General features: G+C 37.7%; 1 protein-coding gene across 4 annotated transcripts in view; it reads right to left on the bottom strand.

Annotated features, from left to right (window-relative positions):
* UVRAG (UV radiation resistance associated) overlaps positions 1-27691 on the bottom strand; it is a 97007-nt gene that overhangs the window by 32914 nt on the left and 36402 nt on the right. For all 4 annotated transcript variants that reach the window (XM_052812450.1, XM_052812452.1, XM_052812451.1 and 1 more), the window contains 6 exons: positions 21952-22057; positions 19470-19596; positions 18424-18508; positions 17855-17942; positions 17217-17277; positions 14927-15092 (listed from right to left, as the gene is read on the bottom strand). In XM_052812450.1, the coding sequence (XP_052668410.1) occupies positions 14927-15092; positions 17217-17277; positions 17855-17942; positions 18424-18508; positions 19470-19596; positions 21952-22057 (633 nt within the window). The remainder of the gene's footprint in view (positions 1-14926; positions 15093-17216; positions 17278-17854; positions 17943-18423; positions 18509-19469; positions 19597-21951; positions 22058-27691) is intronic.

The raw sequence follows: 27691 nt of genomic DNA, 5'->3' as shown, positions 1-27691 counted from the left end.
TAATAAATAAAGCATTTTTCACAATTTTAAATACCTAGATGCAGCAAATAGCTTATAGGAAAGTACCACAGCTTACTTCTGTCTTAACTGCTGCATGAGATCAGAGAACCAAAACTTTAGTCCCTAGAGTATTGAAACTGTTTGACACTCTGCATTAAAGAATATAAATTTATGTGTATGTTTTAGAAAACTTTGCTTAAGTGAAGCAAATCTCATAAACAGTTTTAATATTTGTACACTGCATTTCTTAGGACTGTCTTTTGACTCTTCCTTACCACTAGAGGTTATGAGGTCATCGTGGTCAATACAGTAATCTCAGTACAATCTAGATTTTATGTTTATGGGAACTACACCATGAAACGAGCTTTTGCCTTTTCAAGAACTGTATGCTCTGTAGCTCCTAATCAAGATGCTGTGCATATTATCTGCACAAACCCCACATTACATCAGAAACCAAAGTCTCTCTCAAATGTAAGATAACAAATACAGGAGATCAATATCTACTAGAAACAACACACATTCTAGAGGGGTGATTACAGAAAGTGTATTTTATCATCAATCAGCCCCACAGTAGAGTACATTTGCAACTTTTAAGGAGAATTATATAGCACCATTAAAGCTAAAGGTTAACAGGTCATGATCACAGCAGATCAAATATTAAGATGTCAGCTTCAAGTTTTATGCTACTTTCAAAATCACTAGGTCACTTCAAGTTGAGGAATATAAAAATCACCGTGAATAGTATATATCTAGCTCACCTTGCTTAATAGATCTATAAATCCAACTAGTTCCCCATGCAAGAAAATAAAACCTTTCAAAATGAACACATGCTACAAAAATTCCACGACGCATTATCCGAAGTGTAAAATACGAATCAAAAGGAGTTCATTTCCATATCTACAATTACACTACCCAAATAGAGCAGGATTTAGATTTAAAAGGATACCTTTACAATTAACAGTATAAAACTAACTCAAGCTTGACAATAAAAGCACCATTAGGAACACAAGCTATGTTTCACTGGAAGATAGTATTTCATTAAGTCACTAGTAATGGGAACCATGTATTCGATTATTAGACACAGAGCTTCGATACATACAGTATAGAAGAGAGGATAAAAACTGTTTTACAGTGCTCGCTACCATCTCCCACACAGTTTTTCTAAGTGGTAAAGATTAAGCTTTTCTGTTTATCACGTTGGCCCTGCTTCTTTGCTAATATTCACACTTTTGTCCCCCAAATTCCACTAATTAATCTTGAAATACTCTGAACTACATACATCCTCGTGTCAACTTTCATAACATAATCATTTACATGAAAGTCTTGAAAAATGTCAGTGGATGTCTTTGTGCATGCACATTTATGACTCAGAGAAAAATATTACCAACTTTCACGTCTCTTTGTGTGTTATCTTGCTTGCCCATTAAGCCTGGTCACAAGCAATAAACTTAAAGGAGAGGAACCACGACATTTTATACAGTGCTTCATTGAGTATAATTGAATGCAACTTTAACTGCTGGCTCCCTATGTGAAATTCTTCTTGCCTGCTCCTTAGAAAAGCACGACTGTAAGCTAAATCTCTCACTTTGGCATGCTGCAAAACGTTTAAGTCTGCTGTATAAGGTTTTAGTTATACTTGCTCAAAAAATACATTTGAAAACTACTATTTTAGTATTTTTATAATCACGAAGCACTCAATAAAATACAAAATGGTATCCGCCTGCCCATTCTACTCCAACATGTACCTTCCTTGTTTCCATTCTTGCTGATACATTTGGGAAAAAAATCATTAAGCTCTTTTAAAGCAGAACAGAGATATTTACTCTAGGATGACAAATTCAAAGGAGTAAGTGTGATATGTTTAGTGGAAAGAAGAAAAAAATCAAGCTACAGGTGTCTGTTGTGTAATCACCAGAAGACATCATCTGAGAGAAGTTACCAAGTAGTAGGAAACTTGTTCTGAGTACATTCAGAAGGTGAGCTCTGGTCCTCCTCAGATCAGTACACTTCCACACTGTGAGGAAACCATACACCTACCATGCTAGCAGGCAGTAATTATGAACAAAACAGCTTCTGCTCAGTGAGGTTCAAAGTGTGCCCTTGTAAAAATATCTTGATATTTATCTTGTGACTATGGAATATTACTTTTTAATAGTGTGTAGACTTCTTAAAACACAGCCCTAATACACCTTGAGTTTACAGTAGATATTCTATTTCTGTATATAGAGCGCACTGCTCAGCTGGCATACAGCAGTAATAACTTTAACAGTGACTCATAAAGAAGATCTTAGTTCAGAGAACATTAACTTGATGCAAGAAAAAACCCACAGCATTTAGTAACTTATAACAGGTTAACCCCATTTGGAGTTGTTTCTGCACCTCATGTTTCCACTGTACTCAAGGCTATTCTTGCTTCCCTTCAGACATCTGATACATCAGCAATGATAAGAGCCTGTGCTGGTGAAAAGCACAAGGAAGAGTAGTGATAAAGGGAGGAACAAGCTAGCAGGCACGTGGAAAGGCAGCTGTAGGATCTATGACAATTGTGCCAAAGATGCTGAAATTAAACAAGTCCCACTTTGAATTCAGAAGGTGGAGAACACTGTGTAAGAGTGATCCAAACTGCACACCAGACTGATTTTAACCAGATGGTCAATATGTGCCTTTAAGATCTAAGATAACATAAAGAGGATTCTCAATCTTAAAAGCTTATGTTTGTTTTGGAAGTTCTATGTTTTGCTTATTCAATCCTGAGGGACTGTGACAAATGCAAAGTTTTTATTAATTTCTTTGAGTCATGTGTTCTCTTTTATAGGACTCACTGGGATACAAGTCAGATGACCAGTGTTACCCAGCTGTACCGCGCTGCAGGAACAGAGACAAATCCATAATAAACTGCAAAACATACACATGCATGACATTTTTAGACACATAGCTCACCTCCCCTTTCATGGCATGTTACTTTGGACAAAAGTTAATTCTTCTACTTGTGATACCACAATGACAGAATAGTTTCTTCCATAGTGAACCAGAACAATATCATGCTTACAGCCTCAAAGCACACATGAGACTTATACTAACACTAATATATTTAAGACCCAAGTTTTCCCAGTCTCGGAAGAAGAGGTTTTGATTGCCATTTCTCATGGACAACAGTAAAAAAAAAATAAAATTAAAAATTAAAAATAATCATAGAAGCAGTTACAAGGCACTTCTAATCATCTCTGAATAATTTCATTTTAGCAGAGCTTAGAATAGAGATGGCAACTCATCTGCTCCCACTGTACCTCTCTCCCAGCTCTCCTGCTTGGAGGGTTCCCAAGAATAAGCACCTCCTCTCCACCTGCAATCTTAATTCCAACAAGTCAACATCAACCACTTTATTTCAACCTATCCCCTATTAATTACTGCCACACTTCCTAAGCAGACGTCAGCTGCTGGATAAAGAACTCTTCAGCTTAAACCTCATCCAAGAAAAACTGGCATGGAAGTTGGAAGGGAGCACATTACTAACAGCTAGTCAAGAAACTCTCCTCTTCCACTGAAGGCACCTAATATTCAAATAGGATACTATTCTTAGCACTGAAATCCTGTGTTTAATACAACTGGGTGCCACCAACCATGAGCAGTTCTAAGAACAAAGAACAGGTTTTGGAAGTACATAAGGCAACTGATTTTCAGTCTATTTGCACATAAGGAGGTTTTACTGATAGGCAATGAGTAAGCAAACAAGCATGAGCAGGTCAAGGCTTAGAGTACTGCTGATCTACATAACCAAATATATCTACTTGTAAGAAACTCAAATGAGACCGACAAATCAAAGCGTGCACTCAAGTATCAGAATACAGATTAGTGCAAGCCTAAAAGGAAGTATCTCTAATTTCCTTGTAAACTGCCCAGGTAAACAGGGGTGGAAAAGGAAGAAATCCCAGCTAAAAAGAGTGGCTAAATGAAGTGTCAACATCAGTGTGATTTTATGCTGTAGACTCCATGTGAAAGTTTCTAGGGTACTAAGCCTCATTTCACAACTCTTTGGGGAGGGTTTAAAGTAAAAAAGTGAGGCAAAGGTTATGTGCTTTGTTCACAGTTACTCTGATGGGGAAAAGTAACCTCAAGTCAGCCTTTTAAATAAAAAACAGGGCTGAAAGTCTACCTATTCTCCAACTTGAAACTACAGAACCAGCACCCTACCATCAACAACAGAATGAAATTTTGACTTCTTCAGGGATCTCACAACACTTTATGAATGCTAACTTTTAAAATAGTCAGTTTGAACATTTGCATAAGAAATACCATTCTGATGAGTATCAAGCTTACAGGCACCCAACTACATCATCAACAGGACTCTTAAGGAGCAGTTACTTTGGAGTTAATATTTAATGAGCTTTTTTTTCTAACGTGGTATTTAGTCAAGTAGAACACATCTTAGACATAACACACACACATACCTCTAAGAAACTGAAAAGCAAAGTATAATCTTACTGCAGTAAATCACATTTTTAAGGGTACGAAGACTGTGGACAGGGTACTAAATTGTCAACTCTGGTTTAAAAGTCTTTCTAGAAAAGAAAAGAAACTCAAGATATGCATTTCCAGTCAATATAGAAAACTAATGGTGGCTGGTAGCCATTGTTTCCACTCCAGCTGAGTCATTAAGATGCAAACAGCTAAACAGAAATATCAGTGTTAAACCAAGGCAAATTTCAATTTTCAGTTCAAGATGTATTCTTGAATGTGTCTAAACACATTTGTGGTCTGGGGGCAGTACAGGATGAGCAGATAGGAGTTTCGATGAACGCCTTTGCCAGCTGAACCTGTCTACAGGCCTGAAGACATTTCTGCTGGAAGTAGACTGTGACTCTACGACATCTCTGCAGCAATCTGATCCAAAAGCTTCGCAGTGTGCCCCATGAGACCACTAGCCATCACTCTGTGTTGCTGAAACTACCTGTTCACCCAGATACAAGCAGACCACCTTATAATCATAAAGCTACAGGCACAAAGAAGTCTAATGTACCATCTCTAAGGCAAGTTCAAACCGCCCTGTATTCTCAGCAATGGTAACACTTCCCTCTATATAAACTTCATCCTTCCTTGGGGTAAGAAGATTGTCTCAATTACTTTCCAGTGTTGATTTCAGTCTTATTTTCTACGACTCAAGGCATAACAAAGGAGACTATGCTTATGTGCTGATGACAGTAAGTCTGAGAAATTTCAGGGGTAGATGAAAAGCCTCTTGCAAGGATTTTCTTTTTCATATTTGCAGTTTAAGGTGAGATGCCTACAGTTTGGATCAGTCATGTTTGGTGGGTTTTTTTTCCTTATAAAAAGTATTAGTTACTACTTAATAAAAGAAAGGGGTTTGACCCATCTCTTACTGATTTTTTTAATATAGGGACTAAACCACTGATTTTGGTAAGACAGCATGGGCAGGAAGCATGCTACTACAGTGTCTCCAACCAAAACTGCTCACTAATACTGATGTATTTAAAAATCAGAAAACTGACTACAGAAAAAAGGTCTTTTAAAGATTGCTTGTATTGCCCACAGATACTGATTCTGGAAAACGAGAGGTATGTTTCAAGCTAAAAATGTGATTAGCCTAATTTCAGTGTTTTAAGCATTAGATCACCCTTCTTACAGCTCATAAATAAATTGAGCTAAATATTCTATCCTAACTACTAAGAACTCTTCTTCCACCTTTTTCAGCTGATCTTAGGCAAGTACTTATCAGCCATCAAGATCTCGTTTAATTTTATATCCTCAGCTAATCTTTAGCTGCTTTACATAGTAACTTCAGTGTTTGATGAACATGCAGTAAATCACCCCAAGATTCTTGGTTCAGTCAGATGGTAACTGTTAGGAAAAGCTGAAAGAATCCTTATTCCATACATTTATTTCAGACCTCAAGTATCTCTTATGAATTCAAGTCCAAATACATTTACTGTTGTGTTCTGTGATTTATGAACTCCTCTGTATCCAGAAAAATCACATATGTACCAATATATTGGTGGCCAATTTTTATTGTCTATAACCGCCTGTCTTTAATACAAACTATTTTTAAAGCTTAAGAAATTGCTTCATTTTTAACTGCTTTCACCTGCTTCTACTTTGGTATTACACCATATGTTTTAGATCTTTTATTCTCTCTTCTGTTCAGACTTCTGCCATATCCCAAATTATATTAAAGTCTCAAAGTTTAATCTCTACTTCAGAAAGCTCTTTAGGGAAGAAGTCAGTAAAATAATGATTTTTACACATCACATCTAACTGTTTCCACAGGCTGAAGTGTGGCACAATTGAAATAGCATATTACATCCCATTTGGCAAATGTAAGTAAAATTCCAATTCTAGTTTGGAACTGTGTTAGATAACCTTAATTTTCAAAGTGACGAAAAAGTTCAAGGACCGGTAATATTTGTAGCTTTGCAAGCTAAATTAACAGCAAGGACATTTATGTTTCAAGAACAAATAATTATAACTGAAGATCAGAAACTTAGTCCACCAACTAAACGAAGCCGATACCACTGCATTTTCACATCACCATATTTGCAGTACCTTTGATACTTCCTGCCCAACTGCAGCCACCGGAGAACAAACTTGACATGGCTTTTTCCTTCACTTCTTATTTTCAAGGACAGTAAGCAGAATGACTGCAGGGAGATTCCTGTAGAGCAGACTTGGCAGAATGCAGCTGAAACCCAATTATTCACTATTATACAGATAAAGAACTGATGTAATTTCTGTGACTGTAACAGTCACTGGTGTGATAGCAGAGTCATCCATCAGATCTAGGGAACAACTGTGCCTCACACAAGACTACCAAAAAATATGGCCGTTTAGAAAATGATGAATTTCAAGCTTAAGCCCATGGATAGGACACCCTATACAACGATAGAACTAAATAGCCCAATCCAGATAGAACAGTGAACTGAAAAAGTCACAAGTTCTTGCTTGATATGACTGAACTATGAGGAGTGTACAAGTACAAGGTTTAAATATTTACTGAAGTTTGAGTTATTTCAACCTCACCCCCTTTTGGGGGTCTGTGAGGGGGGCAGGCAAAGGAGGAAGGAGCTGGTGTTTTCCCTCCAGCCTCACCACATCCTGTTTGCTCCTTGTAAAGGAATGTTGTATCCAGAGAAGAAAGCTTGTGTTATTTAAAAGTGCTGGGACTTTTCTGAACCAGAAGAACGCAAACCTTGAAAGCCTTTTAAGTGAGAAGGACTACCACTGTCCAGCCAGCTCACCTGAAATCACTATTCCCCAGGACACTTCGGGTCAAGTATTAGGAAAAGTAGGCTGCTGAAGAGCCACAGCCACCAAAATACCCAGCACTTCCAAGCTCTTAGCACTCCACCAGAAGACCAAGGCACAAGAAGCTTTGGTTGCACAGCTTCAAAACCTGTTTCCTTCTCAGATAAGCTGCTCCATGGTTACATCAGCTTCAGAGCAGAGACCGGCACAGATCTTAAGTAGCAGACCCAAGCAACTGAGTGCTTGTTGGAAGGAACACAACTAAAACACAACACTATGAAAACTGCCGTCACCACCAGACTTCTCAATTATAGAAATGCAACACAGAGCACTTCAGATCCTTTTTAGATCAAGCTACCAGTTGATGGTGGAGGCCACAAACTGACCTTAGGGTGACTACTAGCCTACCAGGAACAGCTAACTAGTCTGCCAACAATCAGCATGATTGTAAAAGTTTTAAGCAAAAAAAGTTAAGATCCCCACCTGGCGAGCAACGCTGACATCAAATGAAAAGGCAGAAAAAAAGGATTACAAGTGTGCACTTTGCTTTGTTAGAGATGAGATTAAGACATGAATATGAATCACAAGTGTATTCAGATTTGATTACTATATGGGTTTTAGTTTCTACTTGAGAGAAAAAGCTACACTTGTAAAACAAACTTGATGACAAAAATACAGACTGCCAAGGGAAAAAAGCATATCCTCATTCAAGCTTTACACGATACAAAGATAATTAGTTTACTGGGAAAACATAACATTGGCAGTTTAACTTTATGAAATGTATTTTCAAAATGCCTATCTGAATAGCTCAACAAGAAGATAATCGAAAGCAGAAGAACTGCCATCTTTCTATTAAGAAGTGTAACTGCTGTGACCTTGCTCTTGGAGAATGTACAATAGCTTCAATATGTACAGGCTGTATACAGGAAAAGAAAGGAAAGACCCAGATTATGAAAGTCAGGCAGTTCTCGATAAGACAGTCACCAATTTATACAAGAGGGTATCATTACACTACTTCAGCAAATAATGCTTTCAAACACCTCAAAAACACAGCTAGCAATCCACGGAACAAGCGACACTGATAGCTTTTTGTAAATTGTGCATTTCTGTGATATATTTCAGCTTGAATGCAAGGCTTGCTACATAAAAGCCATGATGGATATCACAACGCAAGGACTATCTGAAAGGACAGAGCATACAAACTCACTATCAGAACTTTAAATCTCCCTGCCACTGAAAGATCATTTTTAACTAGAGGACACTTTACACAGGTCAAGTCCCCGCTTATTGAAAAATGAAGTAATGTTTTGAAAAATAATCTCATCAGGAGTATAGTGTTCCAATGGGAGTAAATTAAGACTAGTATGTCTTCACAGAAACATTTCTCAGCTGTAGATGTCTGGAGTCAGTGGTCTCATCTACTGCAGTAAACAAAATCTGCTTTCTCAGACTGGCCAGGAGCATGTAAAAGCTTCTAGTTCCCAGAAACAGTGTTAACGGTATCTAAATTTATTAAAGAACACCTGATCTAATTCTTAATCTACACACAGTAATATTTGCTGACCCAAGAAGGCAAAAGCATTATTTTCGTGATCAAGAATAAAATAAGCCAGGATTCTAGCTAAATATCCTCAAGAATGTGGAACGTAAAAATACAGTTCAGGATAAGTTCACGGCAAAAAGCATTCTTTGAGCAATACAGTTGAACACTTAACACACACTCAATCTACCACAAAGAATCAACTTTACTTTGACAGATATTAGATTTCTCAACAAACCATCTCCCTCCATCTGATTTAAGTTTGCCAAGATTTCTTCCCAAAGCTGCCATTTTATTATCTCAGCCGAAGTACCAAATATGATTAAAGACTTCTCGATTGAGTTGGGAGATGTTAATGTCAGTGAAAAGTCATTCTTTACTTGCTTGTGTCATGATTTTTCCAGATTGCTTTATTGCAAGTACCTTATATGTTACCAAGCACAAAGCAATAACCACCTTCAGTTATACTAAGTCTATTAGAGCTGAAACTCTGATTTTCCCCATTCTTCAAAACAGGAGCAAGGCCACAGTAGTGAGGACCACTTTTAGACTACACTCATTCAACAAGCGGTTTCCAAATGCTCCAAAATTATCCACATGCCTGTTCAGCAACACTTATCTACTTCTTTGCAAATCCAGCTTGTCACACATAAAAGAATTGAAAGACAACACACTGAGAAAGGTAATTTGGAAGCAGTCTTGTAGCAGAACTGGCTTTGATACAACCTTTGCTTTACTCGCAGGCCTGAGAAATGAAACTTTTTACATCAGAACTTACGCTGTCAGTAACTCATATGGCATGACAACACCATGTGAACCACGCACAATATAACGGAAGTTTTCTTTATCAGTGCAAACAAGTATGTCTAAAAATACAACACCAACATAACAAAGTAACTGCTTGAACATGTGTGGATTAAAAGTACATCTGGCCTGACTTACTCTTAACTTTTCCACTTCTCTGAAATTTGGCTCCCTAAACTAATTAAAAGCATCTCAAACTGGGGTAAACCAACCTGCTGGTTTGAATTCAAGACTCAATCAACAAGCCATGCAGATACATTAACATCCACCACACACAGTGCTGCAGCCCTTTGGCCCTGCACTTGCATGTCAGCTTTAGCTGTAGAGAAGCTGCATGAGGATAAACCCACTCGTGGCACTACATCCTTAAGGAATCCAGAAGTATTCTGAAGATCCAACGAGGGCAGCTGCATTTCATGCTTGATACACTCTTCAGTTGCTACAAGACTGCCTCATCCCAGTGAAAGATGACGTGCTCTTTATTATTCATACCTTTGTACTTCCCACATCGGCTACAGCAATGAAATGAAACTGGCCTTTAAGTTTTCAGCACCCAGAGAATTACGGCTAGTTTTGAGCACTGCAGTGCCGCTGTGATATAAGAGGTTGGATGCATCCAGACTTTGTTTCCAGATCAAGTCTGATGCCAGCAGATCTTCACAACCCTGGCTCAAAACAGCTACTTTAGAACCCCTACCTAACATCAAGACAAAAACTGACTAATAAGTACAATCTTCTGGCATGCTTGAAGTTCTCAATAACGATGAAGCTGAGCTCCAGAAAAAGACAATTTTGAGGTATAACTCCACATCACAGAAATAGTTTCCAGGAAATTATTTCAGGATCAGACCTATCGCTTTTAGCTGCAAACACAGCATACAATTTTGATCCCGTTTTCTGTGAGGACACAGTAGTGCAATAGACAGTCATTTCCTATGTTTAGTGACAACAGAAGGTGTTCAGACAGGACAAGTAGCAGAATTTAGAAAGCCATGGCAGCATGCTCAACTTCACTCCTCCTTAGGCCATTCCATACAACTGTTTGGTTCCTGAGGTACATAAAAGTCATAAAACATAACTGCAAAGATGTCAGATGCCTCTGAATGCAGATGACCAAGACTGCATCCCAGCTGTTTGTATATTCTTTGGCCTGTTGGTGTCTGTCAAGCAGAGTGGAAGAAAATACCTTAAATCTTCCTATAAACTATAAAATGCTAAGGAAACCTTTACAGTAGTTTACTGTTATCTCAGATCAGTTAATGCCAAATATTCCTGCAAAAAATACACCAGATTAGATCAGGCTTCTTCCATGAGTGTCTAGGGCTTGTTTGGGGTTTTTTATTTTATTTTTAAACTTATATATATTTTTGACCTTTATAACTTTAAGTGACAATAAGTTCAATATTTAAACATACAACACAAGAAAAAAAATAGCACTTCTTCAAGATCAGGCACCTCTGAAATGCCTGTATGTTCTCCAGTAGCTAGCTATGCTTGAAAATGATGATGATCTTTTTGCCTTTTAAATACAAAGTCTTTTTAGATCATGTACTCTACCCCTTCGTTTTTTTTTCCCTAATCTGAAATATGACTTTGAGGTGGTTACCTTCTTACTACAACTAGTTTTCTAATCCTCCCTTAACACATTTTGGTGGGAAGAAGGTGTAGCATAAGCCAGAACAGACTGCATGTACTATTTGATTTCTCTTACTACAGAGAAACAATGTTAGCAAAGCTATTTCTTGAAACCATTCTCATTTCCAAATTAACTAGCAGGGAAGTAAGAGTTCTTGAAAATATTTTAAAAGACACAGTATGAATGAGAATGCAAAAATACAACAGAAATAAATTTCTCCAAATGTGCATTTCACTTGTCCAAACACACGTAGGGCACCAGAAAGGTGATTAAACTCCAAAGAACATTATTTTTCTTAGGGGAGTATACATATTTCCAAGCTGTCTAACGTGATTTGATTAAACAAGTATTCTACTCTTAAATATTCAGCTGGCAGGTTGTAGAAGTGTCATGTGAAGTCTCAGTTATAAAAAGTAGCAACCGAGCATAGCTTTGAGTCAACAGAGATGCCAAAAGACTCCCAAACAGATGGCATAAGTATTCTTTACTGTACTCACTTTAATACTAACAAGGAGACTGATATGGTTTCAAAAGATTCAGTAGCTTCCAGCCAGCAAAATGCAGGCGTTTACTTTGCGAGATGTTTAGGTTGTATCAGAACTGGAAGAAGAGAACTGAAGACTATATAAGAAAATACTACAATTGCAGCAACACCAACACAGGCAATTTCACAAAGTATGTCTCAATCCAGACATAACAATCCTTATTTTGCTCTAAACTGGAAGTTATTCTTTATTTAAAAATCTGGGAGCAGACTAACAGAAGCATTAAATGCAGTGCTTGACAGACAGTGTCAGAACATATCATAAATAGTTTAATCTCAGCATTCTTACTATGTTTATGAGAATGCAATGAAGTGCTAGGTTTCAGTTCTGCAAGAACAGTGCCAAAGAATTTAGGTGGTTTATTCAGGAAACATGTTTGTTTGTCACTGGAGAGAGGAACATGCTGCTGTCCTAAGTAGCTTAAATTTGGGAGTTATATATCCATTATTTGCTTTGAAATCTTTCAGACTCCAGAACTTTTGAGGAATGGTACTCTTTCTTCCTACATATTCGGTACACTCTGGCAATGTTGAAAGGGACCACTGAAAAACTGCATTAATGAGATATTTAGTGACAATCGTATTCTTGTCTTACCTTGGTGGTTCAGAAAGTCATAAAAGTAGATTTATGGGAGAAAACTTACAGCCTTTTAGTAGTACCAAAATTATTTCATGGAATACAAGGAGGGAACAGTTACGGAATATATTATAAACACTAGTATCTCTACAATTACAAAGCTGACCATATATTGTATGCTATCAGCAGGTATTCTATACCTCATTCTACCTTCAGTAATGTGGCCAGACAAGTGCTAAGTTCGCACCACAGTCTCCTACTTCTTTTGTACACTCTTAAGTTCCAATGTAACAGTAATTGCAGCAGACAAAATTGAATACTTCTACAAGAACCTTGAGATTTAAGTGACCTGGATCATCCAAGTAAACAAATCTGAAGCAGACAGAGTGTTTCCCAAACGTAACTCACATTCTTAAAGCTCTCAAAATATTTAACCAGCTTATTATAAGGGCTTTAAAAAGCTGGTAAAGAAACTTGAAAGTGAAGTAACACATTTATACAGTATAACATTAAAACCAAACACATGTACTTATGAAATTGCTCTTGAGTGAAAACATCAGCTATTCCCCCAACGTATGATTTTTAGAAGCTCTTAATATAGATCTCAGGGCAACCCTGCAGTCCAAAAAAAAAAAAAAAAGTACGAAGCCAAGTAAAATGTTTAACCTAGTCAATAATCATGATGCTATGTGTTATAGTAAAGATTAAGTATAGAGAAAACTTCACTGTAATTACTCAACAGTTTATGTTGGAGTTTGAAAAGCTGCTAAAGGACAGGTGACTGAAATAAAGAAATTTAATAATGCCTGTTAATTGCTATGTTCAATTCAGTTAGGAGTAGGTGAGAAACATGAGCTATTAGTTTAGAAAGAAAACTGCAAGTTAAGACATTTGAGGTTTTCTATAGCAACCAAAATCCTTTGAGAGTTGGTAGGATTGACTCTCCAATAGCTGGGAAGAGAAGATCCCAGGCAGGAGCTAATCCTGAAAAAATCTTGCAGAACACAGGTAAATGGCCCAACAGGGATTCATATACTTAGCTAAACTTTCTCCTTTTCAGAAATCTATTGTGAAATAAAGTATTAAGTCATGAGGATTTGGAAGGCTATAGCCTGAAGAACTAAACCTTCCAATCTGTCTCGGACAACAGGAAATTGTTTTAATCTTTATACACCCACACACGGGCAGCTCTACTCCTCAGAAATTTATTTTCCAGATATAAACGTTCTAGTTTGCTACCCTTCTGAAAATGATGTACAGGAAGGAGTATGATCATATGCTTAGAGAACTAAACTGAAGCAAAACAGATTAATGTTCTATTAAGTTACCCAGGAAGCGTTTGGACAAGTTATTAAAATGGTATCAAAACTAATTTGCAAGACATAATTATACAGTCATATTTTATTGTGTCAAAACAGGAAGACCTCAGTGAGTTTAACTCTTAAGGCAAGTTACGTCTGCTGTCCTGGCAAAAGTTACTGAGTTTCAAAGAGAAATCAGACACTTCCAAGCATCCCAGTCCTGTCAACTATGCACAGTAAGACCCTTCCCCATCTTGATTTGGACTATTAGGAATTAGTGTTAAAATATTATAAGACTTTGGTTGCATACTTCCAAAGAGAAGAGGTTTTTTTACAGCGTTCATGTCAATAGAGACAACTACTTTCCACAAATTCATGTCCCCTCAGTCATTTCCTTTGCTCCCTTTTCAAACCTTGCATATGGAAAAACAAAGTTACTGGTGCTGCAAGCCTGACTCTGCAGCCATCCATACATGCACAGGATCAGAGCCGAGCAGCTGGCCTCCCACAGCTGGTCAGTATCGCATTCCTTTTGAGTTCTGCGGTTGCAGGCTACAAAGTGCAGCTTAACCAATAATTGCCACTATTTTCATATTAGAGCACACAGGTGCAAAGACAGTGGGAAAATAGGCAAAGTGCCAAATGCAGGAGAAGGCATTCAGGGAGTAAATTTAAGGGCAGCAAGATAGTTTCCTAGTAGCACAACAATAACAATAGCGTAGCTATGTGTTGAAAGACAATGATTACAGAACAAATGAAAAACTCTTCACTGAATATTGATTTATAGTAGGTAACAGTTTACAGTGCTCTTTTTCAATTGATTAAAATCCTCTGCATTAAAAGGAAGCTATTTATTTTCTCATGTTTATCAACCACGACTCCAGTACTGGCAGTAACTCCTCAGTGAAGCCACATTTGCTATCTGCAGCTTTTTCCCATAGCCAGTAGCAAAACATGAAAGGCAAGTTCTCCAACCAGCAGCCAAAACATACCTATAAGACACACTATTTAAGTTCTTCTAGCATTATTAGAAGCCAAATCAATAGTATATGTGTGCCTAGAATGACAAAGCTGAACTAGTCTATTAGATCACAGAATTCCAACATGATAAACTCAAACAACTGTCCCCCAGCTACTGAAAGCAGTAACAAATCACTTCAAACTCTGTGTCACTTCAGACTACCCAAAACTGTTCAAGGTTTTTTTGTTGTTGTTGTTGATTTGTTGCTTCAAAGAAAGTACATAAGCATATTTACGACATACTTACTCTCGCTCTTTCTCCGTCAGTTTGTCATTGATATTATCTTTGATTGTGGACCGGGAGCCCTTGTGAATTATAGGATACCTGAGTGGCACTTGCAAGAAGTAGGATATCATTGAAACCAAGTGAGCAGTGTAGCCCAGGGCAACAGCAATGCTTCCGTCATCTTTTGCTGTCAACAACAACAAAAAAAAAATCCATTATTTAATCAACTGGATCTCACTGCAGGCTCAGCACAAGTTCATCCTTATTGCTTAGAGAATGATATAATTAATGAAGCTATCAGAAGTTATAACTTAAGAACAGGTGCAAGTCTGCAATAAATTTAGACTGCTTTACAATTGTTTGCCTCTCATTAAAGGGCAATGTAAAATGGGTGATGGCTTGTTCTCCTCCCAATTTTACACTTTCAAAGCTAAAAGTTACTCTTGTCAACGTTTGGCTGGGTGAGGGAGGGTAAAGAAGAGATGGGAAAAGTGAAACAAAAATCCCAAGACAAAATTCAAGTCTTAAACTTTCTGCATTTCTCTAGATGTAGCTGACATGTATGACTGGGGTCAGGGAAAAGCTGCATTCCTCCATAACTTTATTCATTAGTGAGATCAGTTGGAGAGACATCGACCCCAGGGTATGAACTCTGTTCTCTGCCAATAACTAGAAGAACTTAAGATTAACCCATTGTTTTAAAGTATAATTTTCAATTTGACATTTAAGGTTTCAACCTTAAAGCTTCACCTGCCAGGAATACACACAGGTCTTGCGATTCAAATTACATCCTTTAGCCGTGTAAGCCCTTTTCCTCTCCATTTTCTCTATTTTTCTTCTTTGTAAGTGAACACACCAATACAAACAACATGACAGAGTCATCCCTTCTGAGGCACAAGGGAGTCCCATGAAATCAACTAAACAGAGGACCTTCTAAGAAAGCTTATAATGATGTTCAACGACAACTATGAAATCATACTGAGCTCTATTAGAGCACAACATGGTACATGGATTTAAAAGTTACACCCCTTTCAAAAAGGATTTTGTAAAAAGTGTTCAACATTTGCACCAAAACAGGCTTTTCAGGGAATAAATTTTTTTGATACTTCAGATGCCTGATTTTTTTTTTTTTTTAAATATTATCTACCAAGAGTCTGAAAAAAAGATACAAGTCAGACAGCTGGTTTTCAAATTTAACTGCATATTTCACTAAGTCGAATGCTTAGTACTTCTTCCTCATAATACAATATTTCTAGAGACTTTGATAAAGAATTAATAATTCTTTTGTAAGGAATTAATACCCATAAACTGAAAATGGGCCAAAAGGTGCATGCCACTGATTTCTCAAGAACTACCAAAATGAGTTCATGACCACATTTAGTGCAATCATGAAAACAAAGCAATAGACCAATTTTTGTCATATTGACAAATTAATTTCTTTTAAAGAATATCCTTCATTATTCTAGCATCCAATATACATACTGTTAACACAAGTTAATTCCTGTGGGATGGCTTTGAAGAGTTAGACAACTGATTGAGGTTTTTGCCCAATAAACCATGTGACTTGCAGAGTGAGCAAGTTACTGGGAGCAAGAAATTCTCAAGGGGATTTTAGTGAAGTTTCAATTCATGTCAAACATTTGTAGATGAATGCATGCAGTTACCTGTATAAATGTTATACAGACAGGCATATTATATATTTGCTTCTGCAATAGGATGACTGCAGACAGTTAAAGTAGAAGCTGACTTGTAAAATACTCCATACTGTCAGGCAGCTATAAAGTCTTACTTATGCAAGATAGTTATTTGGTAAGTTCACCAGCAACTACAGCAAACTGAATGGGGATTCATGCACATTCCCCATCAAGATTTATGGACTGAAAGTAGCCACAATGGAATTTTAGGTCAGTGATTCTGGAAAATATTTGTGTCTAAGTTTGGAAGGCACCTCTGGATATTGCATAGTCCTAGCCCCCTGCTCAGAGCAGGGTCAGCTACAGCAAGTTGCCCAGGACTGTCTCCAGCTGGGTTTTGAGCATCCCCAGGGATGGGGACTCTACAGCCTCTCTGGGTAACCTGTTCCAGCAGTTCCATATTGAGTCTTAGAATACAGAGGTACTTTTCTAAGAGTCAACAGTAACTTCCTTTGTACTAGCTAGGAAGTAGGAATAAATAATGAATAAGTTTTCTTCTTGTCTAGGCCTTTCCAGTCAGAAATTTGGATCCCAAGCCATTGCTATCAGTTTACTTAATTTTATGAAGTTTAGAAGCAGTGTCAACTGTAACAACTAAATTAAGAATAACCAGCTACCTTGAAAGTCTTCAGAATTAGGAAGCTTGACTCCACAAACAAAGTAATCCTTTTGATCATTCTGTAAGTTTAAAATCAACAATGGAAAGTGAGAATGAAACAATAACATCCAGAAAACAGAAACCTGCACAAAATGTGAAGACAACAAAGCATTTTTGTAAAGAAAAACCTAAATATTCAAAGAAACCCAAGGTGACTTTGACATAGTGTTTTAGTCCACATTTCATATAATTCAGAAATAAATGCAACTTATTTAAAGAAGGAAGAGCTTCATCTTAATCAATTCATTATATAAAAGGCATCGGAGCTCAATATTTTGACATCTGTTCATGTGCACTCCGTTAAAGTTCAGCTAGCCTACTGTCAGGGTTAGTTCATATAATTGTAAACAAAATGGAAAGTATCCATTATATTACAGCCACAGCTATTCTACTTTTATAGCAGAGACTACTTGAGAGATGCTGGCGTAAGTCCCTGTGAGGTTTGCAATCTCAGGACCAAACCCAAGAAAAAGCTGGAAAAAACAGCATGAGTGACGAGCAAGTTCCATCACGAATAAAACATGATACTTGCTCACAGTGTAACAAATAGGAAGTTCATTTCACATCAAGCAGATTTTTAGAACATTAAAAACATACCAGATCAATAGGGTAGATATAGGATAGCTCCGATAGCAATTGCTTGCATCGAATAGTCTGCTGGGCATTTGTCTTCAAAAACAGTTCTCTTTAGGAAAAGAGATCCCAAAACCATTAGTTTCTTCAAAAGCTTTAAGTAAAGGTATCAAGCCCTCGTATCCCTCTGCATCTTCCCAAGTATCACCTCCCCTCTCCAAGAAAGCTAGGTAATTCCACAAAAAAAAAAAAAAAATACAGAAGACAAAGCTGACTTTTCATTTTCAGTTGTACCTCATATTATAGGTGTATTTTGACTATGACAATTAAGTATTACAAAGCCATGTCACACTAAAACAGACCTAAAAGTCCTATCATAGTCTACACATGCAACCAAGCATCTGTTTTCTTCTCTTCTAGACTTGCCACTGTTAATTATCACTTTAGATATCTAGAAATTGTAGCAGAGACGTCTTAACAGAATTTTTGGGGTGACATTAGGAGGAATTTGGTGCCAGGAGTCCCACTTCAAATGACCTACTCTCAAGCTTGTATTTCCTTTCCAATTGCAGAAAAAGCATAGGTCCTTTTACCTCTTAGCAGTGCATTCCTTTCTTAATTCATGCAGGGATTCGTTATGCTCTTGAAGTTTCTGGTATTCAGTCTCAAATGCATTTTCTAAACAACATGAGGAATCAGGAAAAAAAAAAAATTAGTAGCAAGTATTTTCTCAGTTACCTGAAGTTTTAAAAGTAGATACTGACACAAATGTTGGCAATAATCCTTCATTTACTCTTAGATGCCCATTTTCCATGTTATGCTGCCTTCATGCACTATACACCATTTACCAGCCAAATACAACCAACGAAACCTCATTCTCCTTTAACAGCTGTTACCCTTATGTCCACAGTAGTGGAGTAATTCAGTTAAGGCATCTCAATACTTACATAGTCAGAATTAAGTAAATGGCAAAAACCTTATTTTTAGTAGTCACTAATTGCTTTAGACTCAACTAAGTATTAAATAAAGAATCCTGCAACAAGATCAAATGTCCATGTAGCTTGGTCTCTGGTGAACTCCAAAGAGACAGCGATATAGCATTTTACTATGGGACACTTTCCCAATAAAAGAAAATACCAAGAAGACTGAGCATTTCTCCTTTCACTTACATAATAAGCTATTAAGAGGGATTTTTGTCTTCTGACACTTAAAATGGGATCCTAATCACAGGTACAATAACATCCCTCATGACATTATGATGTGCCTGCATCAAGCCACTGTTTACTGTATTACAGTGCAGCTCTTCTGATTTTCTCATAGAATTTTAATTAAGCACAGCTTTAAGATTGCTTTAGAGAGGTGCCATAGTAAGAAGTTATTTAGAGACAGGATACCAGAAACTGCTGTACAGAATTCAGTATAACACAGATGGTGAAGAAATTATATCTGGCTGCAAACTTCAGATAAAGAAAAACACAAGCACATTAGAGCCAGACAAAAAAAAAAAACAAAACAAAACAAACCACCCACAAAACCCAGCACCTTCATTTTCATCACCAGATCACAAGCTGAGCTAAGACTCCTCTGATCAGCACATTATGAGTATCTGCAGTAGAAGCAGTAACGTTTCTACACTCACCTCTGTCATTCAAAGTACTTTTTTCCTTATGCAACAATGCTACTTCTTGACCAAGGGCCTTCTTCTGCCTCTCCAGTTCATTACGTAGCACCAGGATCTTCAACTGTAAACATTCACTCTCTTTTTTCTATTGGAAGAAAAACAGATTTAAAAAAAAAAAAGTTTTTCTGCATACAAGCAGTTCCATAAAAGGGCTAATAGGACGGAAGGGAAAAATAGGACAAGACTAGTGTCTGCCAGACTAAAAGCTGAGTTCATAGATTACCACAGGCAATAGATTACCAAAGACCCTAATCGTTTTGCTGCTTTGGAAGGAGAGAACCTCAGCTGTGTCCCACAGTGCTTGTTCCTGCTGTAGGATGCATCTCCTCTCCTGTGCTCAGTGACGCAACCTGGCCCAGGGCAGAAATTTAGAGAGGGAGGAGAGGTGGGAAGACACTTCTGCAGGACAAGTACATAGAAACTAATAGCAGAGCGCTAGCAGCATGACGAGCATTCATTGCCTGGCAAAGGGTTCAGCAACAAGAGGGAAGATGAGCAATGAGGAGTCTACACTAAATTGAGGTACGGAGCTGGGAAAAAGTTGGAGATGTCTGAGCTGCACTATTAGATCCAATTCCCAGCTTCAGGGTGATGAGAAAAAAAAAAAGGATACAAAAGGAAAGAACACATGGCAAGGAGCAGATTATGTCATTCCACACAATTATATTTGAAGGATCTCTTCTTTGAAAGTTTCAGGATTTGTCCTGTACCTACTCTACATCTATTCCTGTGTTTAAAAAGAATCTGTTTTTTTCTTTGATGCACTGTCTCCACTAAGAAATTGTGCTGCCATATGCATAGCAAAGCAGAATTTTCTATTATAAGTGGGTTTTTTGCTTTCTTTTAAGGCAGAAATAACTACCATGTTTAATAGATACTTATTGAGAATAACTGAAGACAGATTCAAAATGGAAAAGAGAAGTTACATCTCTTCAGTCCAATCCTAGCCCTGATAGAGCTCAAAGCCTGAAGGGGCAGTCAGACATAGTTGTGAGCAAGTCTTGTGTAAGTACTGCCAGACAATGTCGCTTTGTGTAACTCTGCCAGCTTTCACTTTTTCAAGCAGTTAATGGCGATAATGTTACTTCAACACTAGCTGCCTGAAAAAAAGTAAGCTCTTGCTGAACTCTTCTTTCCACTTCATATTTCCTTCAATTACACATGTATGCTGAGCCTTCTGGTTCAAGACTGCAGCAGGAAACATGACTCAATATTAAGGAAGGAAACTATATATAGTTCACACACTTATAAAGGGGAATGGAAGCCCAACAACAGTTTCCACTATTAAACAAAGGAAAAGAAAAATAGGTAATTATTTCCTTATACCATAGACCATGGTTGCTATGAAATTGCATCACATGTACAATCATTGCCATTTTTGGTTTTAGTGTTCTTCACGGAGTTTCGTTCACACATATCTATAAAGGAAAAGCCTTTGCATACAGGGACAAGGATATCCATAACTGAAAAAAAGATGGTTAAAAACCTTCTAACAGCCAAGATACCAGCAGAAGGCAAAGAAGCTCTGGGTTAGAGTCACTCACAGGAGGTGTTATATTGCCCCTTAAGGGAGTCGAGTACTTTGGTTTTTTGTCTACAATGCAACCCTGTAATTAGAGTGGGTAAACAAACTCCCATTTTCCCATTTTGTCAAACCCTTAAACCAGTTTGACACTTTTGGAAATTAGCTGAGTACTCTCAACCCAGAATCCACCTTACAGCAATAAAGTAATTTCATGTCACAAGTTTGCTCCTTCCTATGCAAGGCACCAGACACATGCCAGTGAGTACCAATATAGTGAAATCACGATGAGCCACTCTTGTTCTGGCAACTCACTGCTTTGAACTAAGCTCAGCCTTTCTGGGCAGAAAGTAGAAACTACTGCCAGTACACTTTTTTGGAGAGGGGAAGAGGACAGGCAAAACAAACTGTCAAAAGCTATTGCAAGATCTAATATAATTCCTGCTTAAAATGAATGTGTCACTTGAGTGACAGCTTTTGCATGAATTCTATTCACCCAAAGGGAGCAGGGTGCAAGAAGATACAGCCAGTAGACTCATCTCACTCTAAATCCATCACAGGTTGCTGTCAAGATTTATCTAAATCATTAAAAGTTTGTTTTTCCTGATAAACCTCTTTCATGCACTGTGTAATGTTTACACTTTTACATTATAAAAGCATTTATACATTTATACAAAGCATTTATACATTTATACAAAGTAAAGGTAAAAATAGGATAAGCAATCTATCAATCCATCTAAGTAACATACACAAATCTAAAATCCATTACGTTACACTTCTCAGATGAGTTTCCATTTTAAATTACAGGTTTAAATAAAGGTTTCAAGTTCAAGTGGTAAAAAACCAAGCTTATGGTCAAGACATCAGCCAGATGCTTCAACAAGCCTGTAGAATATGGTTTTAAATAATCAAACTTACCAGTTCATTGCTTGTAGATGTACATCTCAGCTTTTCTTCAATCTCCCTTCCTATTTTCTGAACAGTTACCTGAGTCTGTTTAATTGCACACTGGGCTCTGTGAAGCCTGTAAGGAGAAGAGAAGTTACAGCTGTACTAAAGGTTCCCCACACATGTCCTAATGATGAATGTGCCAGCCGCCTCAAAATCAGCAGCAGTAATATGAATTCAGATTGTCAGCTTCTATTTTGAAATGAAACATTAAAAGAGGAATCAACTTGCAGATTTTAGAAATGAGTATCCAAAGCAAACCAGGAAGTTTCTAATTTTGATCAAGTGCCAGATGTCCTTTTCATTTGTTAAATTCAGTAGATGTCAACAAGGGAACACTCTAGGTAAGAGGTAATTATAGGGATCTCATGTAACAATTATCAAGTTATAACAGAGTTAATGTCAAGACAAGGATACACACAACAGTTACCGTGAGCAGTGTTAACGTAGGCCAGCTTTAAAAAAAGTGCAAGTATCCTATAGATAACACACAGCTACCAAGGCCACGAGCATGAAACACCCTTCAGTATCCCCAAATATGCTATGGGCCCTTCTGTAACAAAAACATGGTTTTCTTAATTGAAACACATTTGAAGCGTGAAAAGGATAATGATTACATGTTTCTGATCATTAGCCCTGGCTTTAAGGTGAAGAGGGAAAACTGATTATTAGCCATATTTATTGAAAAAAATCAGGCAAAGGAAAGGAATAGCAAAAACAGGTCTAAGAGGCATTAATATCTTTCTTAGAATTAACATGGAGTGGAAATTAACATATTTATTAGGAAAAATTAGAGTTGGTCTGCAGACATAGACTGTATCTTTCAAGGCATGCAAACCCAGGCTTACTTTTCCCATCCAAAGTTTCATTATTAATGGCTTCTCCTTTTGTAAGGATATTCTTCAGACAGCCTTGCTGCTGGGGTAAACACTTAGCTCAACTAAGGTCTTGTCAGAACAGCAAAAGTGGTCAGATAACCTACTGTATGACATCAGTGCTTTGCCAGGCAAACATAACAAAAAGAACAAGCCTGCTTCAACGCATGCTTTAACGACCACCTCCGCTTTGCCAAAATTAAAAAACTTCTGCTTCTTCATAGAAATGCTTAATTTTACTAAACCAAGGCTACGAATTTGCTGTGCACCAAAAACCAAAGCACTAGAGCACAGAGAAGGGGCTATTCAGCTCCTTCCTTTTACATTCTCTAATCTCTTGCAGATTTATAAGCAACTGAGGCATTACTATTTAAAGTTTTTGCCTAGCAGTTTTTAATGGTCTGTATGCAGCTAAACCAAGATAACCAGGCTACATGCTTCAAGTATGAGTAACTACAAAGCATTACTCCTTTTCACTCCATCTCCCCTTAGCATCCCATCTCAACTCAACGGCACGCATTACATACTGGTTAATCAGTGTGAGGACAGTGCCTAAACCACCTGGCCCAGCAAATAGGCAGAGAAGAGATTATACATGGACAACAAGGAACAAGCAGTGCTAGCAATATTAAACAAGGTAATTGCAAGTTAGGACTTCTACGTGTTATAACTCTAAGTGAATACATGTAGGTCATCAGATACCTCTAGTTCCTTCAGACTACTGCTTTCCCTAAATGACACACTCTGTAGTATTATTTGAAACAAAAATCTATTAAGTGATTCCTTTGGTTTCTTTAGAGCTTCTTGGACTGCTCATAGCACAAGCAGCCTAAGAGCTTTTTAGGCGTAGCTGTACCCCATCCAAATCACGTGTCAAGCAGCATGGCTCTGCTGGCTGCTACTGGGGGTAAGACTGCTGAGGCCAACAGCGCTGGGTCACCAAAGGCTTGGTCTCACATCCTTAATGGAGTACTGAGACCTCCTGGAAACACTTTTGCCTACTGGGAACTACTACTTATACCTCCCACCCTCCTGAATGCATCTTGAGGATGTTGGCTACGTAACATAGTTACACAGGTCAAAGCCAAGGTTTGCTGACCATTCTGAACATCATTCAGAGCTCTGCTGTCACATCATACAGTAGGGTCTATATTTCCTACTTCAACAGTTTCCAGCCTGCCTCTTTCCAAAAGTCTGGAACATTTTCTTTCCAGACATAAGAAAGCCTTACCCAAAGCTAAAACTTGTAAGTAAAGAATAATAACTGAGTGACATTTCCCTTTCCCCTTCATCTGACTTTATACTGGAAGAAGATTCTTGATTTAGTCTGTTAGGTGGTTAGAGAAAGAAGTTTTACAAGTTTTCATGTCACGCTATTTAGGTAGCAAAATCTGACTGCTGAAAGGTGTTTTACTCATTAAAAGAGTATTTATGTAATTGATAAATTGTCAGAAGGGTCATTTGCCATGCGAGTTCATCACAATGATTTGATCAATACTCAGCTAAAAACCTACAAATTTTGTAATCGCTTCAACTTCTTCTACCCATGTCCAAGTATAAGGAACAAACCTATTCAGGCTGACTTCTCCAAACAGTACATACATTAGAATACCACTTCAACTTGGTGAATCTATATCTAAAGGTATATTCCTAACCTATGAAGACTGCTATACAAAATAATTCAGCAATCAAGTCTGTTTTTAATAAGAAATGGTTTTCTTTTTAAGCCAAACTTCATCCACTCATTTCTTGCAATATAAAAAAAACCGCCTACAGTTAAACTTGGCTGCCTTGATGCCAAATAGTGCCATTTACATTGCAAGACAGAAAACTTACTGATATTGGTTGACTCAATCCCAGTACGGTCACTGTCGTTCCAAGAACTTTAAAATGGTAACAGTAAGATCATGACCACATCCAAAGTTAAGCCTTCCAAGATTAAAATTTTAGGGACTTCATGCACAAAAGCAGCAACTATCAACAGAAATCTCCCTTCCCCAGCCAAAAAAGCCCTCACTGCACCCACACGGAAACCTTTGGTCATCCAACAACGGGAATACAAATTAAGCCGTAAGAGCATCAGCATGGAAATTTTGTCCATTATTTCTGCATGCACAAGACAGACTTTGGTGGAGGCAATTATGATTGCACCAATGAATGGAGATCAATAAGTTGAGGCCATAAATCTGGATTAAAATTTATATATAATGAATGGAGAGAAACTTCAACGCTAATTGACTGCATATTGTTTCCATTTCTAGTCTGAATGCAAGTCCAACGTTACAGCCTAAAGTTAGTACAATTTGTGCTTTAAGTACAATCTGGCTTGGTTTAGTAATTGACAACGATGAGCCAACTGATGGCATAATCTATACGCTATCAGCCAATGCAAGATTCTTCCTAGATTGTTCAAGAGGGTTTTTTTATTATTTTTTATTAAAATTAGCACTTCCATAGCGCTTTAAGAGCTAATTCAGGGCTTCAAGAGGCCACTGGCCTGCTACCAAATTTCCTTCAGCGGTCAGGAAAGCCAAGCCAGTTACAGCAGAAACTGAACCCTTTTTAAAGAGATAGCTTAGCCAACAGTGTCGTCATCCTGTGTCTGCAGGCTGCTCTGGTGTCTCTGCAGCAGCTCACAGCCATTGTCAGCCAGCAGCAGAGTAATACAAACGTTAAGTGTGACAGATTTACTGCTGTTGCTTGGGGCCCTGAGAGCTGCTGTGCAATTGTCCAACATCAGGTGAGTTGCATGCTGCTGCCTGGGAAAGAACTGGAAAGCAAAACAGACATTAAGATTGCTTCCAGGGGAAGGCCACCCTATTACAGTTTGGAGGTGGAGATCCATGAAGCTGTTGCCCTACTTCCATTCTCATATCACCTGTTTTCTGAGATGAGGGAGACTAAGAGGAAACAAAATACTCTCCCTTCCTTTGGAAGTTTAAAAGACAGTGGGATAGCTACAAAAACATTAGCCATGTACTGTAAGCTAAGACCAACAAAAGCTGCATCCCTAATCAATCTAGGAAGAACCAGCGTGCAAAATTTCAACATCTCTCTTCTTCACTTGCTAGTTCCCAAGTTGCTGAAACACAGGCTATTTGGGGTATTTCTTCAAGGCTTTTCAAGTCTGACGTAAAATTGTTCCCCCCCCCCAAAAAAAAACCCACCTTACTTTCTACCTTTGCTGTAAGATTTGAAACAATTCTAACATACAACTTTCTGCCAATCAATTCAACTTGGGTACTGACTTGGAGGGGGAAAAAGAAGATGCCAAGTTTCGGTCTTCCTCACCATTACAGGATTTCTTTGCAATACCATCCTCGTCTCGTTTGCAAGATCAAGCAGTTTTCCTGACTTCCCAAGGCTGCACAATGCAGTGGTCCAGCATAACTTGACTTTACAACTTGGGAATGTGCTGTAACAACACATTTGCTCCCTTTCAGCTTGCAGTAAGTTTGAGGCAAAGTTTGAAGGTCCAGCTGAAGCACTTTCCTTTAAGACACGCTGCAGTATCCTGCAACTGAGATATCCCTCTCGGTCATGAATTAGTCTAGTGATTTACTAGTTTATATAGCAAGCTCATTCCTGGCTGCAATCTTTAAAAAACTGAAAGCTGGAGTGTACTGACAGTTGTGCCAATTAAGCTAACATATGCTTGTATTTACATTAATGAAAGTCTCAACTTTATTAGACATTTGATACATGATTTTGTAGTTCTATCATACACTCCAAATATCCATTTGCTTCTATCAGACACATCTGGATTTTTCAAGTACAGAACTTTAAGACATAAATACATCAATTAATTACAGCAGTCACATACTACAGCTACTTCTCACAAGAGAAATAAATGCCTATGGTTGTATTTGCCAGAACAACCTTAGTTTACAATGAGACTAAATTTAAACTGAGAATTACTACCAGGGATTTAGAAAATAGAACAGAACACTTCTGGCAATAAGTGAGATGTAGGATCCTGGAAGTAAAATACCCAAACCTATTATTAAAGAAAAAAAAAATCCAAGACTTTCCTATTAAATACAAAAAATGGAACGCATGCTACTTTATATCAGTCCAGAAATTAGATTATGGAGAGTGCCAGCCAGCTATAACATATTTTTTACATAGCCCCTTAAACCATCATTTGCTACATCTGCTTTCCCACAAGAAAAATTTTTCTAATTTATAATCATATAGTCCCTTTCCCAATTTCCTCAGAAACCTATACCTACAATTTGTCAAAAGCAGATGTAGGGCGAGAGAAGACAGTAGGGAGTAAGAAGAGAATAAAATCCAAGTCTGACTTGTTCATTTATGGCATTAAACCTCTACAAGAGCCAGTGCTGTAAGAAACTCAAACAAGACAGTGCTGTTGAAGCACAGATACTTTCCATCATTCTTTTAAGCAGTTTGACTTAAGCATTTAAGACTCAAATTAAGTTTCTGAATAATCAAGTTCATGTAGACACTGCAACACTGGATGCTTTGAGCTATTTGCAAATGGAGAAGAAAAGGAAAAAAACATGTCTATCAGACTAGCAGCAGGCGACATGCTGGCCTCCAGTGTAAGGAACATTTAAAGGAGCTAGCTAGTATATAGATCACCTTCAATACACACAGGGCATGAACAGAAGAGGAGAGTCTTAATGTGAAGCACAATTTTTTCCAGAAATGAAGGCACAAAAGCCAAGATGTTTCTAATCCTCTTATTGCAATTCACAGATTTGACTCCAGCACTGGGATGGATTTATGGCTTGATTTTTTTTTTTTTTTTTATTCAAAGAACAAATGTATTTGTGGCAAATACCAAAGGATGTTTCCTTTTGTTCTTTATA

Source organism: Harpia harpyja, chromosome 17, assembly GCF_026419915.1.
Source record: "Harpia harpyja isolate bHarHar1 chromosome 17, bHarHar1 primary haplotype, whole genome shotgun sequence".
NCBI lineage: Eukaryota > Metazoa > Chordata > Aves > Accipitriformes > Accipitridae > Harpia > Harpia harpyja.
This window is presented reverse-complemented; position numbering and strand designations above follow the sequence as displayed.